Raw genomic sequence first — 15990 nt, forward strand, 5'->3', positions numbered from 1 at the left:
GGAGTCCCACAATAGGACGAAACGGCCGTCCACTGCTTCCAGGTTTTCCATGGTGGTCTAGCTTTAATTGACTCATGACTTCAACTATTGAAATTATACTTTTGTTGAGAAACTGGACAAAGGAAAAATTGATTTAATAAATAAATAAATAAATAAATAAATAAATAAATAAATAAATAAATAAATAAATAAATAAATAAATAAAAGGAAGGTATTGAATAATCCTCAACCCAAATTCTATAAATAATAAGTTTAATTATACATGTGAATAAAAATGACCAATTAAACTTTAATTGCATCATTTTAATTCATTTTTTCCACTTGATAATCAGACAATTAATTATAATTTATTAATGTAAATTATATGGTCACAATTACAGTACAGACAGGAAGTTGTTTCGGCATAGAATTTTTATAACCATCCTGGAGACACAGAGAGAGGGATATGAATGTTTTTCTAATAGGTAGTGATATATTTATAAACTTGCAAACGAACTGATGTATACTAGACCATTTAATAAGATAAACAAACTGATTGTTTATATAGTAGACTTAATCAATATACATAAAACTATGTATACTGGATACATATACAAATGTACTTCAGATATTCAATCAATGAAGATAATTTTATGACAAAGTATACTAAATAAAAACATGATAAACAAGACAATTAGGAACGATTAAAAATCATAATAAACTTGTGTATATGTGTACATATTTGAATGGTTAATGTAGGCATAATAATTTCTCACTAATTCATATAGTTGTTATAGAGGATGTAATTAATTCTTCTATTTATTTATTTTAATTTTCACCGACTATTAGTATATTCCTCATATTTTCACTTTGTTTTTATGTATTAGTTATTATCATTAACACAGATGTTTGATACTCAACTTCACTTCCATTTCAATATGTTTGGACTCTTTTTTGTACAGAAGCTGAGTGATACGGGATCGAATCCGTCAGGGAGCACCAGTTCCCTCAAGATTACAGATGCACCTTGCTGACGAGTGCCAAGAAGCACGAAACGCAGGTCTAGGGTTTCCTGTCGACTACCTCCAACCACCATCTAATCTCAATATGTAGTGCCCGCAGTGTCGAGTCACCTAGACTGGTGGCCACATTGCAACATGGTCAATAGCATTCGATCTGCACTAAATAAGGACTTGACACACATGACACTGATCACCACTCAGTGATCAATCAATTGTGAGATTACGTAATCGGTGAAATTCTTTTAGGACAGTTATTTATTATTGGAGAAAAGAGAGATTAACTATCAGTCAGTCAGTTACAACATAGGACCAGGCACATATATGCATCGGTCCAAGTTGCCACACCGCATTAGCACAGCAAGACGAACATCAGATTCATAGAAGCAGTTATTCAATGGTGTAATATATAAAGGAAAGATTTTATAAAAGGATATAGTACAGAAAGAAAAAATTAGTTCGTAGAAAGATATGAAATAATTTTAATCTCATAGTTTAAGGGAAGACAAAGAGTGTATACACCAACGCTAAGTGGACTGAGTTATGTTGGTGGGTGTAGACTACCTGATTGAATGACATCGCTCAAAATAGTTTGCAATGGCGCAGGTGCATCCGCTCTTTGTATTCTCCCAAATCCTAATCTTCTGAATTCTTCATGTCTCTTTCTTTTTTCTCTTTCCAAATTTATTTCACTGGATTATACTCGTTGAATAACATCGTCAAACCCTAATCTTTCTGATTACTGATTATACTTTTACTATCTCTACCACTATGGGATTTGAATCGACAATTGTATTTGTGTGCTAATGTGGTATGGCAACTCGATCTGATGTGCGTACGTACGAAGTTCTACGTTGCTACTGACTGACACCTACGCCATTGTGATAGATTCAGAGCCATGTCACCAATAGTCTTCAACCATTGGTTACCATAGTTGCGCGGACCCCAATCAAGTAGTCTGCACCTACCAACATGGCTAAGACTAGAAGTTAATGACTATACTTCTATTTATATAAATTTGTTAAGAAACAATAGATCGTAAAGATTTCTGCAAAGTAAAACAAGTCAATTTATTATTAATAAGGTTGCGAAAACAATCACTTCGTAATTATTGCCTATCAAGTGTGTATCAATCACATTTTATTTTCTTCCAAGTACAGATTTCAATAAACACAATCAGAAAGTTTCATGAAGGTATTTTCTCAGATCTTCTTATGTAATTGCTTTCATAAATATATTGCAAATTCATAAGTTCAGTAAGAGGGTATTTATACATGTTTGATTGGTTTATGATTATTTGATGTTATATACTAAAAGCGACATAGCTCTTTTCAATACCTCTAATTATTTCCTACTAAATATCATCTTCCTAAGATGATAAAGAAGATGTAAACAGAAATTTTCTTTACACCTGAATGTTTAAATTTTTTTGAGTAAACTTATTTTCATATTTCATGAAAAAACTGTATTCATTGATTTATAATTATTTTTACATTATATTGTCAGAATACAATATTCGTGTTATGATTAGATTATCATCAGAAGTTGTAGTAACTCACTGATGACAATGGTGGATGTGTTGCTCGATTTCGTGGATTAGTTGAAGTTAGACATTAACATCGTTGGATGCCGGCTTAGTGGTCTAGTGGTTAAGTGCTCGCGCACGAGACCAGTAGGTCGTGGGTTCGGATCTAGCGAGGTGGGGTCGTGGATGCACACTGCTGAAGAGTCCCACAGTAGGATGAAACGGCTGTCCAGTGCTTTCAGGTTTTCCATGGTGATCTAGCTTCAATCAACTCATGATCTTAACTACTGAGATTAGATTATCTTTGCAATTAGTAGAATAAAGAGTATTGCCTAGTTCATTTCTTTTTTTTTGAGTTTGAGCTTTCTAATTTTCATTTCAATTCTCCATTCTATATCAAACTAAATATAGGCTGTTTGCAGTTGATGAAAAATCTTTCACAGTTTACTCTGTAAAATTATTCAAAGAATTAGATGCCTCTAAATTTCAGTATAAACTGAATAGATGTGTATGAATATTCTTAGAATCAATTTGTTTTACAGTAAAGTAGATGTTAATGATTTCTAATTAAAAATCAGCGTATAATCTGAATCTCTTGACCAGTTTTTTTCAACAAACAACTAACATACAAACTCACATGAAAAACCCATCATATATATACATATATAAAGTTAAATTACCGAGAAAATGATACTGTCCTTGAAAGAATTGAGCACATAATTTCGGTGCAGTTAATGATATTAAACAATCCGGTTTTAAATTATTTTCACTATCTAATGGTCCAGTTTCCACATTCCACCCTGTTATGGAATAAAATAAATAAAAATATATAATAATAACCATTAAACAGAAATACTGAAACATTTATTTAGTGTTCTCCCCACCAAACCAATATCATAGTTCTATTAAAATGATTAACAACTGTAATTTGAAATATATATTTCTCTTTTTCTTAGGATTAGACTGAAACACAAGGTCACACATTTAAAATAATCCTAATGATAAGTCATCTTGTTTTAGAGGGGAGCTATTTGTGGAAAAATATTGGAAATTATTTTGGATTTTATGAAGTTAGGAGAGAAAAAAAGATGATGAAGCTTATAGTTGTTTACTGTTTATTTGCAAAATAATCCTTCATCAATGGATAATAAAAGTGGTGGGGAGATCCAGAATATTCCTCAAAAAAAGCCCAGAGGCTCTGAAAATGCTAGAAAACATTTTACCCAATCAGTATTGAGCAGAAGTATCTCTGACACATCTATAAGATGAAGAGTCACGTGTCACACCTCTGACTCAATGATTACCTATCCCGCTATTTTTAGTAGTGTTCCAGAACTTTCCAGAAGCTCAAGGTCATCTAAAATGCTACAAATACTCTAAATTTTCTGTACATAAACGAACCTTGTAGTAAAGCGTTTCTCCATATTTCGCACCTTTTCTCTTGTGTTCAAGTTGTTGTGTAGATTTACCCCGGGGTTATTAAAAGAGCTTATAAAACTAATTCAAGCGTTCAGTCAGAAGATTTATTGAAAAGAAACAAAGAATAGTATAGTTTTTAAAAACTACAATATAATTATCATTATTATTATGATTATTAGCTGGTTAATTATGTACTATAAATCAAAAAATTTTCTAACCACGGCTAACTGGCATTGTTAGTGGTTAAACAATAGACTTCTAATAAGTTTATATCATTAACTTAAGTGTGAGGTTAGTAATACGTAAAATTTTAGTTCACTGTTGTCCAAATTAGATGCTAAGAAAAAAAACTAAATAGAATAGATGAATGATTCTTTGTACACATTTCATGGACGTGGGGTTTAAAGTAAAAAGAAAATAGTAGGGTATATCATAAGAATAAGATTACCAGATGAAAAGTGGCTTCAATAATTATATACACATAAGAACTTGAAGTAACCCATTATGTCATTGACTAGACAAAAAAACAGAATTCAATGAAGAAAATTTTCTTTTCGATAATATCATTTATTAAAGCTGGATACTTCTATTTACAATGACCTAATAAATAGATGATTTTATAGAAGAATAAAAAGAAATTACATTATAGTGTTTTGAGATTTTACATATTGAATGTACTTGGATCCCAGTGTTGATGTTCTCAATGGGACTTAAACATAATACCTTTCGCTTTAAAATCCTACATACTGTTCATTAAGCCATTGAATACTGTATTCCAGTGCTAGCTGCAAGCTATCTGTCCCAAAAATCTTGCAACAAAATGACCATACAGAGGCGATTAATGAAGGATTTCCCTACAGGTTGAAGGCCAACAATAACTAATTAAGAACAAGCTGTCAGTTATATATGAAGAAATTCGAATACTTTACTTCTACCTTAAGTTTATGCTGATGATATTGTTCAGAAGAATAACGAAAAAGACTCCATAATTAAAGCATTTAATTCAAAGAATGAAACTTCACCAAGAACTATATGTTAATTAAGTAGAACATTTCAGTAGGACTTAAAGCCAGGAGTTATTGTTACATACCAATGCATGGCAAATAATATTTAGAATAGAATTCAACAGAATAGAACACAAATATACATGTAACATTTGATTACTTAATATTTTAAATTATAGAACATAATAATAATAATAATAATAATAATAATAATAATAATAATAATAATAATAATAATAATAATAATAATAATAATAATAATAATAATAATAATAATAATAATAATAATAATAATAATAATAATAATAATAATAATAATAATAATAATAATAATAATAATAATAATAATAATAATAATAATAATAATAATAATAATAATAATAATAATAATAATAATAATAATAATAATAATAATAATAATAATAATAATAATAATAATAATAATAATAATAATAATAATAATAATAATAATAATAATAATAATAATAATAATAATAATAATAATAATAATAATAATAATAATAATAATAATAATAATAATAATAATAATAATAATAATAATAATAATAATAATAATAATAATAATAATAATAATAATAATAATAATAATAATAATAATAATAATAATAATAATAATAATAATAATAATAATAATAATAATAATAATAATAATAATAATAATAATAATAATAATAATAATAATAATGGTATTTTACAGAAAGCGATGTTATTTTAGTAGTCTATCAATTCAATAGTGTTGTAACTTATTTACCACGAACAAGTCTCATGTATTAAGCTTCTAATCATACTATATTTGTATGAAGGATAATGATGTTAACTGGTTGCTTAAACCAAAGTAGATACTACTGGATTCGAACTTACAATCTATTGGTTGGAAAGCTACACAGTTTCACAACTATAGATCCAATAATAAAAGTCTGACATATCTAAAATGTCAATAAGAGACTGATCAATTGCAATCCTAACCATCAATGGGAAGATTCAAACAAACAATACAAAAATGAATCCATACTATTTACGTGTTTTGTGAATGTAATACAATGACAGATAATTCTGATGTCATTACTGTTTATTGTAGGGTAAAATAAAATCTGGATACATAAATTAATTAATTATGTTTAAGAATCACTGGTTTAAACTTGTGATTTTGTTTTCTCGAATCTTTCCTTCTGAAATTCGAAACTATTAATGATAATAATATATTTGTGACGTTTCATAAGAGCTAGTGTTTTTCGACCTTTATATACACATAAATATATAATTAGTTGTAACAATCAAAATAATAAATAATGTGACATTCAAATGGGTTTCTTCATTTTCGAAATGCATGAAAGCATAAACACGAACGAAATTTAAAATGTGATCTGTTCAAACAAACCAAAACAAGTCACGCTTATTGTATGTCTAATAGGATATGGAGGGAGGGAGGATATAAAAAACAATGATAACAGTTTATCAGATAGTCCTGATCATAATTACATGGTACATATGATCTACCTTACGCTACATGATGGTAATAAATCTAATTTCTGGTCAATATATATATATATATATATATATATATATATATATATATATATATATATGCAATGAGATGTTATGACTTGTGGGGTCAACGAACTCAGTAATAAGATAATACAGTCTAACACTGGTATTGGATAATGGTTGCAGCAAATCATAGATAGATGTTAGCCAGAAACGAGGTAGTACATACACAGAGCTTAATGTTTTCAAACGAGAAACAGCAATTCATTGACATTATGTTTTCAAATGTTCATCACTGGACTTCTATACCCATGATCATAAAACTGTTTTCAAGTCAAATCAATACACAGTAAGTATTTTGAAAAAAATATATATCATAACATGAACAATAGAACTTTTAAAGCAAGGAGGTAAGAAAAACAATAAACACAAACTAGAAAAGTAGGGTGGAGGGAAGAAATTAGTAGCAAAACATATAATATACACACACACACATCTGAATAAGTATTCGAATGCACTAATCACATGATGTGCACATCACTTTAACCACACAAGATACAATATTAGGTGATATGACGTCCTATCTACAAGTAAACGGAAATAATGCATGAATACATTTCATTACTTTTATATAAAACACACGGGGGGAGATAGAATTGGTATTCGATTTCTATCATCGATACTATAAATTATATTGCTAGCAGTAGTTAGATTATTTCAAGTTTATCTAAAACTCTCAGCTATTTATCGATCGTTAAAAGAAATGAATATTAAATTATATCTAATAAAAATCAAAAAGATAGGCAAAAATTTAGGTAAGATAGTATTATTTCTCCTTATGTGAATTCAGTGATATGTTGTTATTTAAACAAGTATGGAAGTTAAGACAGACGTCAGTGACTAGAGAGGATAAATAGCCTGTTATTTAGTCATCCATTGTGACCTGTATCATCTAAGGTTAATAATCTGCCTACCAAACTAAATGACCTGACATAGTAGTTACATGATGAATAATGTTTGAAAGATAAGCTTTTTTAAGGTTGGATTAATGTAGAGTCAGTCAGTCAGCTACAACGTAGGACCAGGCACATATGTGCATCGGTCCAGGTTGCCACACCTCATTAGCACAGCAAAATGAACACCGGATTCATAGCAGTGGTTAGGACAAAGGTAGTAATATGTAAGAGAAAGATTGCATATAGAGATATAGTACAAGAAGAAAGAATTGGTTCGTAGAAAGAAAGATGTGAAGTGATCTTAATCTCTCAGTTTAAGGGAAGACAGAGAGTGTATACACCGACGCCATTGTGATCGATTCTGAGCCATGTCACCAAGAGTCTCCAACCATTGGTTACGATAGTCACGCGGACCCCAACCAAGTAGTCTGCATCTACCAACATGGCTCAGACTAGAATTTAGTGACTTCAAGCACTGATGCCACGTTTTGGTTTGGCCGCCCCTAATTCTCTTCCAACCATTTCTAACACCCATTAGCATTGCACGACGTGGTAATCGGTGTTCAGGCATACGTAACACGTGGCCCAACCATCTCAGTCGATGAAGAATAACAACCTCATCAACTGATTTATCATTCCCTAATACCCTGCGTCTAACCTCACTATTACTTACCCGGTGATCCCAACAGACGCCAGCAATATTTCTAAGGCATCTGTGGTCAAATACTAGTAGCTTACGAGTATCTTCTACTCTTAATGGCCATGATTCGCTGCCGTAAAGTAAGACAGAACGGACTGCCGCGCAGTATACTCGTCCTTTTATTGATAGACGGATATCTCGCATTCGCCATAGGTGAGGCAACTTGGCAAAAGCCAAACGAGCTTTTCGAATCCGTGCTGAGGTTTCGTCTGATACCAGCCCATTAGGGCTGATCAGACTTCCAAGATAAGTGAAGTTGTCAACGCGTTCGACTACTTCACTGCCTATCCTTAGTTCAGGTGTTGACTCACACCAGTCCTGAAACAACAACTTGCATTTAGAGGGAGAGAAGCGCATTCCAAACATTCTGGCATTGTTGCTTAGTGCTACCAGAAGACTCTGCATTTTGTCAGCGTCTTCACCAAACAGGACTATATCATCTGCGTATTCTAAGTCCATAAGTGGACCTCCTAGTAGGAGATCAATACCCAAGAATTCAGTCGACGAGAATGTTATTTCCATCAGTAGGTCTATGATGAAGTTAAACAAAAATGGAGAAAGTGGACAGCCTTGACGGACACCACTTGAGGTTGAAAAAGCAGATGCCATAAGCTCTGACTCGACTGGTAGTGTTCGAGTAAAGAGCCTTCACAAGGTTTATGTACTTCTGTGGTACTCCTTTCAATGACAGACACTGCCACAGAATCTCGCGGTCTACCGAGTCAAATGCTGCTTTTAAGTCGAGAAAGACCACCATTGTCGGACGCCGATAAGTATGCCTGTGTTCTAGAATCTGACGAATGGTGAATATGTGGTCGATGCAGCCACGACCAGGTCTGAAGCCAGCTTGGTTCTCTCGTGTTTGCAGTTCACGAGTCTTAGTTAGGCGTCTGATAATTATCGAGGCTAGTATTTTAGATATTATATTAGTTAGACTAATCCCTCTGTGGTTGTCACAGGATGATTTTGACCCTTTCTTATATATTGGGACGATAAGTGATTGTGACCAGTTAGATGGAATAACGTCTAACTCCCAGATTTTAGCTAAAATATTAGTCAACCTAATCGCCAAAACTGGACCACCATCCTTAAAGACCTCTGGAACCAATCCATCTGGACCAGCTGCCCTTCCTCGTTTCAGATTAACTATAGCCTTTTGAACTTCAGCTGGAGTTGGGGGACCTACTTCAATGTTCCATTCACACTGTCTGGGAATGGAGGGTAGTTGTAGAGTAGCTGAAGGCCAGCTGAACTGTTCCCTAAAATGATCCGCCCATCGTTCTAAACGTCTGGACTGGGAGTAGATGAGGGTGTCGTCTTTTTCCGAAATAATCTCACTTACACTTGACTTATTAATTCCAGTTTCTTTTATTAGTCTGTAAAGCTGTCTTGTGTTCCCTATAGTCGCCGCCTTTTCCATCTCTTTTGCTTTCGTTGCCCACCACTGCTCACGGTCGTTTCTTAGACTTTTTCTTAACCTAGATCTGATTTGTTGTCGCTCTTCATCATGTTCGGAACCTGGTGGGACGAGTTTGCGAGAATCCATCAGTGTGATAGACTTTGAAGAAATCCACTGGTTCTTTGTAACTCTGTGGTTTAAGTCACTGATAGATGTCACTGCTGTTTCCACAGCTGTTTGTTTATCTTTCCAAGCAACATCTGGATCAGCCTCGTTTTCAGAACCACCTAAGTGTGACCTCAGTTGTTCCTGGACCCTACTTTTGGATTTCTCGTTACTCAAATCAGTTCTAATGGGTCTTTTTAATGTGGCTTTTTTGCGTCCAGTGAGGCGCAAGCAGATGCGTGCCCGTATTAGGGCGTGGTCGGAGTCCAAGCAGGTACTCCAGAATGAGCGACAATCTTCTACCGAACCTCTCCAACGATGACTGATAGCAATATGGTCTATTTGAGTCCATCGTTGGTTTGGTGTAGGCGGTCGCCACGTTAGACGATGTCTCTCCTTATGCTTAAAATTTGTGTTTGCTAAAAATAAACGATTGTCTGAGCACAATTGCAGCAGACGATCACCATTATCTGTTCGTTGTGCCGGAATACTAAAATATCCACCTAAATGCCTTTGTGTTTGGTTTAAGCTACCTATCTCAGCATTAAAGTCACCCCCTACGAGTACCATATCTGAGCGTTTAGCTTTCTGAAGAAGTTCGGACAGCTTTCTGTAAAATTCATCTTTCACATCATCTGAGCTGCAGTCAGTGGGAGCGTAGGCAGAAACGACGAAAAGGCAACGACGTGTGTCCCTATCCTTCCGAGTTTTTACGGAGCCGTTTAGCCGAACAGCACATAGGCGACTGTTGACGGGGATCCACTCTAGCAGTGCTTGTTCCGCCATCATGCTTAGTGCTATGCCTACACTTGCCAGTCCACGAGAACTGGCCATCGGGTCACCAGATACACAGAGGGTGTATCTCGTTGGCTCTCCGTTTTGCCGAGGTGAGGTCAAGTGAATGACCACACTGGAATCCTGTATGCGTGTTTCAGAGACACAGCATACATCAATGGAAAGAGACTCTAGGGTTTTAGCCAAGGAAGCCTGCTGACCGATTTGACATAGAGTGCGTACGTTGAAAGCTCCAATGTGTAGTTTGGAGCGAGGTTTCAGTAGACCTGGGACAGAGTTTTGAGCACTAGAATCGTTGGCTATGGTGACACTTGAGGAGGAAGCCGAAGGAGGAAGTTAAGGGTTGAAAGTCGATGTAGGAGGAATAATAGGAATTGAAGAGGAAGGTTGATTATGAATACAATGGTCTTGGGTGCTGTTAGAGGTATGAGGGCGGTTATCACTTCCCGGTTGCCCACACCGTGGAAGGGTTCTTCTGGAGGTACCTGAAAAGGAAATTGGATTAGGGGCGGTCTCAGTGACCTGAGAGCGTGACCGCAGTGCCCAAGGGACAACTGCTTGAGGCCGGTCGCGCACGGCCTTTTTGTGGAAGGTTTTTGACGTGTTAGCTCCGTTCTTCAAAGGGCCTTACCGCCGGAGACGGAAATCCGTGAGGTAAGGTGAGGTGCGCATTTTTAGGGTCGACCTTTTCTAACCCCACCCCTCCTTGTGGGAAGGCAGCATCGCTGTTATGCTGGTTGTCCGAGGGAAACACCTTACTGCTGTCACACCTCTGTACAGTCAGCAGTACGACTTCGCCTTCGGACCTTGGGTTTGTTGCTTTTAGTCTTACCGCCCTTCAACCGACCTGTCTGACATGGTAGGACCTTGAGGAACGGTTGTTCCAGCCAGTATAGCTCGGTTGCTTCATCATGATAGGCAAGCCCGACCACCACGTCAAGGTAGCAACAACGGTCGGGAATTAATGTAGAACTTATCAATGAAATATGAAAACTAGGCCTTAACGTTTCTTATCGATCGTCACCACTTACTAAATATTAATATGATTTAACTGAATGAAGTAATTCATTAATAAGGTATGTTATAAGTGAATCAGAGGTACATTGATTACCTTCACATGTAGTATTTGCCATATGGTAAAACAATTCAGTGTGAACAGAAGATAGTTCAGAGGAAAATGTAATTCAAAAGTGAAAGTATAAATTAACTTGATGTAGCGATTTGAACCGATATAGATGTTCCATGATTTACGTTGTTTATGACTAATTGACTGAATTCTATGAATTATGAACGAGTAATTGGGAATCACAATAACGTGTATGTCCACGGTATAACGATCAGTGCTTAATTACATTTTTAATAATCTTCGATAATCGGCCTTGAGTTTTTATTGAACCTATTCATTAGACTACAGTACCAATTATGACCTAGATGATTTTATAAACAGATATCAGTTTGGGCTTCAACAATACTTAATCCATTTTTCCAGTGGATCATAAAACGCACCACATTCAGTACAAAACGTAAAGCGCATGTTTATATTGAAAACTGGAAGGAATCGTATCAACAAAACAGATTACTTTAGCTACATACAAATGTGAATTTAGTACACCCGAAGTTATACAAGAAAGATTATTATTAGGAAATATTATGAACAGTGACAATCCTATAAATTTCTAAAAGTTTATTTTTGAGAATCAACACATATTACTACTTAATGCACAAGCATTATATGCAAAGATGGATAATGGCTAACAGTGGAATCCAGGACGCGCGTTTCGTCCTATTTGAGACTCGTCAGCTGGATGTACCTGCATCTTAGACCTGATGTTCACTCTGGGACTCGAACCCAGTACCGTTCGCTTCAAATGCCATCGCGTTATCCACTTAGCCACTGATTCTTTCTTTATAATGCTTGTGAATTAAGGTACTATCGAGGCAACACGCACACATGCCAATAAGAGACTGGGCAATTGCAGTTCTAAACATCAATGGGAAGATTCAAACAAGAATACCGACTGAATTTACATACTACTACTGTTTTGGATTTGCAAATGAGATTGTGCTACTGATCAATACTAATCTCATGAAAATTTGAATATTTTGAATTATGTTACTTACAAGTAGTTAGAAAAGAAACAACATAGATAAGACTATAAATTACAAAAGTAATGATCTACGAATGACTACTTAATAACTTAGTACCACTTCAACCATTATGTATTGTTTTGATGCGAAACTTGAGACCAATAAAACAACTCAAATTTCAAAAACAGAATGTCAAACTGAATTGTTTAGTGATGAAAACTTGGAAACGTTGTACAGTGTGATTTTATATAACCGTCTTACTTTATGTTATTCAGCTTGTAAAGTTGCCACATAAATTTACGTAGTTCATACGGTGTTTTATTAATAGATCGATCAAGAGCTAGTTGTAAATAAGTGATAATCAACAGTGTTCCCACCTGTTTTTCGATATCAATTCTATTCATTGATCAATGAAAAGCACTAAAGTATCCTAGAGATTAAATAAACTAATTTATTTATTTAGAGCTTAACACATGAAAGATTCGTTCTTTTCTTGTAACTATATGAAATGTAACTCATCTAACTTATATGTACTAACATAAGTGAATATGAACCATATTTTTATTGTAACAGCTAACTAGCTGTCCAAAATTCTGTAAATGGAGAAGTAGTATTAGAAACTGTGACACCGGTTGAAGACTATATATATATATATATATTCAACCGGTGTCACAGTTTCTAATACTACTTCTCCATTTACAGAATTTTGAACAGCTAGGTAGCTGTTACAATAAAAGTATATATATATATATATATATATATATATATATATATATATATCAGCATGATAATATGTCTTACAAGGGTTGAGGTGATTGTAGTATAAAAACATAACACTAAAAGTATACTTACCTGATGGAACATCTATTGATATGACAGGAATTTGACTTGTTGACATAATTTGTAATATACTTTTGAATTCTAGACTTACAGGCGGTTTGAAACCAAATCCAAAAAGTGCATCGATGAATAGATCATAAGATTGAGATAAGTTAACTGTCTAGTTAAAGAAAAATGTAAGAGAACAATAGAAATAACAATAGAGATAAAGAAGAAACATTATGTAGATCACCATGTCTTTTGCCCCGTTTATTATCACGTGACAGTCACCAAAAGAAATACTGACTTATATGACCTTGGCACTGCGCGAAGCTAATGACGCGTTAACCAGTACGAGTAGTCTAGAGTTAACTCTGAGTCCTTTATTAGTTTTCGCCTAGCTCTTTCTGTTTGGGTTCAGAACGCAATCTTCGTTTCCACTGTATGAACCATGTATTTCAGATATACACAGTTTATATACAAGCGAACCAGACCGCACCATACCATAAAATAAAAAATAACAATTATACAAGATCAGACCGAAAGTGGCTGCAAATGTGATATACTGTAACTAATAAATCGGGAATAACTTAAGAATAGTGAATCGTATAATAATAGTCAATAAATCAAACATAAGCTCATTATAAAAGGAATATGAATATATGTAATAATAGTTCATAAATAATTCCTAGCAGCTACCATTCACTTATTTTTCGCTAGGATATAACAATTATCTATGAACATAAATATATATTTTCTGATTAAAAATATAGTGGGATAACTAGGATTAGAAGTACCATATATAAACTAAATAGACTAAACATGGGTTTTTTCAGTGTTGGAATTTTTTAGTGATAATGAGAACAATTGAAAAGTACTTTGTAGATTGTTAAAAATCTATTATTATTATTTCTACCAGTGACTTAAGTATAATGCCCGTCATATTCGTAAAAATCATGTTTATTAGTTGTATGACAAAAAGAGAGACATTCATACTGTCTGATATGGATATTTTGAGAGAGCTGTGCTTATAAACTGTTTAAAGTTATTTCAGATCACTGTGTTGTGTATGCTACTTATGCTGACAGATCTAAGTAGTACGTAACGCCAGTCACAAGTGGAATGCATGACAGCAGAAGATCGAGAAGATTGAACTGAAGACAACAGAAATGAAAGGACGATGAAGTTTGTAAGAGATAGTTGATGGAAGATGTAAAAATGACCCATTTAATGTATGGTTTTCATAATGCTGTAACTCTGAACTGAATAACGAATTGGTTTTCCCCATCTGAGTGTTCGTTCACTACAACTGTTATTCAGTTAGCGGGAGAAATATAATATCACAATTAGAAATGAAAAAGGAATGAGAAGAAATCAAACATCAAGGTATGGAGAATCAAAACTTTTTGAATACAGTGAATTAACGTCTACAATTTGCACAATACTATTTTAATGACAGCTAATCTAGAATACTGGGAAACTGAACGCTTAACCGTAGACTTTTTAAATAATTCTAACTTTTAATTATGTATATTTAGACTATGTGGTTTATTGTTAGGTCTTAAACTATTATCACTTAGTGCAGGTCGAATACAGATATATGTGATTATTGATAAATATGGTTTTGTTAGTATGATTAATATATTATGCCATCAGTGGATAATGTAGTTTATGCGCAAAATAAATAAAAATATCTACACACAAAAACCCGTCTCACTCTATAATAATCATTTCTATACTAGTGACTGGTTTTTGAGATGGACGTTTTGCAGTTCACAATTGAAAGTTGTGATCTACGAAATCAGGATATTCGGGAATGAGAAAGTGACTCAGTTACAATACTTAATCAGTATTATGCTATACGACAAATTGACTGAAATTAAAAATCCTAACCTCAGGGATTTTTATTCAGTAGTTTATATATAATGCTCAATACACAAATTAGGTTGGTATCCATGTAAGAGTAACTATAGGTGAGTACCAGTTTCACAGTATCTGGGCGCCACGTTGATGTGAGACAACAAAGAGGAAGAATGTATTTGTAAAATCTCAGCGAATGTATTTGAAGAAAATATATTTCCTTGAAAAAGCTTGGACCAGATTGACAGGCGAAACGTTGGATTTACTTCAAATTCATTCGCTGAAATTTTACAAGTATATTCTTCCTCTTTAAGAGACGAGTACTGCTAAGAAGTTATGAACTAGAGGGAATCATCAACTGTTCTTTTACCAGTATCTTAGCTTTTAAAAGTTTTTTTGTAGTTGAAATCAGTTCGTGATGAAAACCACTTTTAAAATATACAAAATGTTTTACACAAAAAAACCAACTTACTTCATTTGTCAAATCTGATAGAAAAGGAATGTCCATTTTTTCACACTGAATAACTAAATTTTTATACAATTGTTTGGTTGGGTTACGAGAATAATGTATAGAAGGTTTGTAACCCTACAAATGACAAGATAAACACGAGAAAAGAAAAACAAACAATCTGGTATTTAAGGGTGAAATAACAAGCAAACTAAATTGAAGGGATATTTCCTCTATATATGAAATAGATAACCTTGATAAGCATTGTTTATCATGCGTGCAAACGAAAGAAGATCTATACAAGAGTA

At 33.7% G+C, this 15990-nt stretch overlaps 1 protein-coding gene across 2 annotated transcripts in view; it reads right to left on the reverse strand.

The window, feature by feature from the left end:
* Positions 1 to 15990, reverse strand: part of APOA1BP (NAD(P)H-hydrate epimerase) — a gene marked incomplete at its 3' end in the record, with an annotated part of 31037 nt that overhangs the window by 6001 nt on the left and 9046 nt on the right. For both annotated transcript variants that reach the window (XM_051209259.1, XM_012944238.3), the window contains exons 5-7: positions 15707 to 15820; positions 13408 to 13555; positions 3204 to 3323 (exon numbers count right to left, since the gene is read on the reverse strand). Coding sequence is in view for 1 of the 2 variants with exons in the window: in XM_012944238.3 (XP_012799692.2) it covers positions 3204 to 3323; positions 13408 to 13555; positions 15707 to 15820 (382 nt within the window). The remainder of the gene's footprint in view (positions 1 to 3203; positions 3324 to 13407; positions 13556 to 15706; positions 15821 to 15990) is intronic.

The sequence above is a fragment of the Schistosoma haematobium genome, chromosome 1 (assembly GCF_000699445.3).
Source record: "Schistosoma haematobium chromosome 1, whole genome shotgun sequence".
Classification (NCBI taxonomy): domain Eukaryota; kingdom Metazoa; phylum Platyhelminthes; class Trematoda; order Strigeidida; family Schistosomatidae; genus Schistosoma; species Schistosoma haematobium.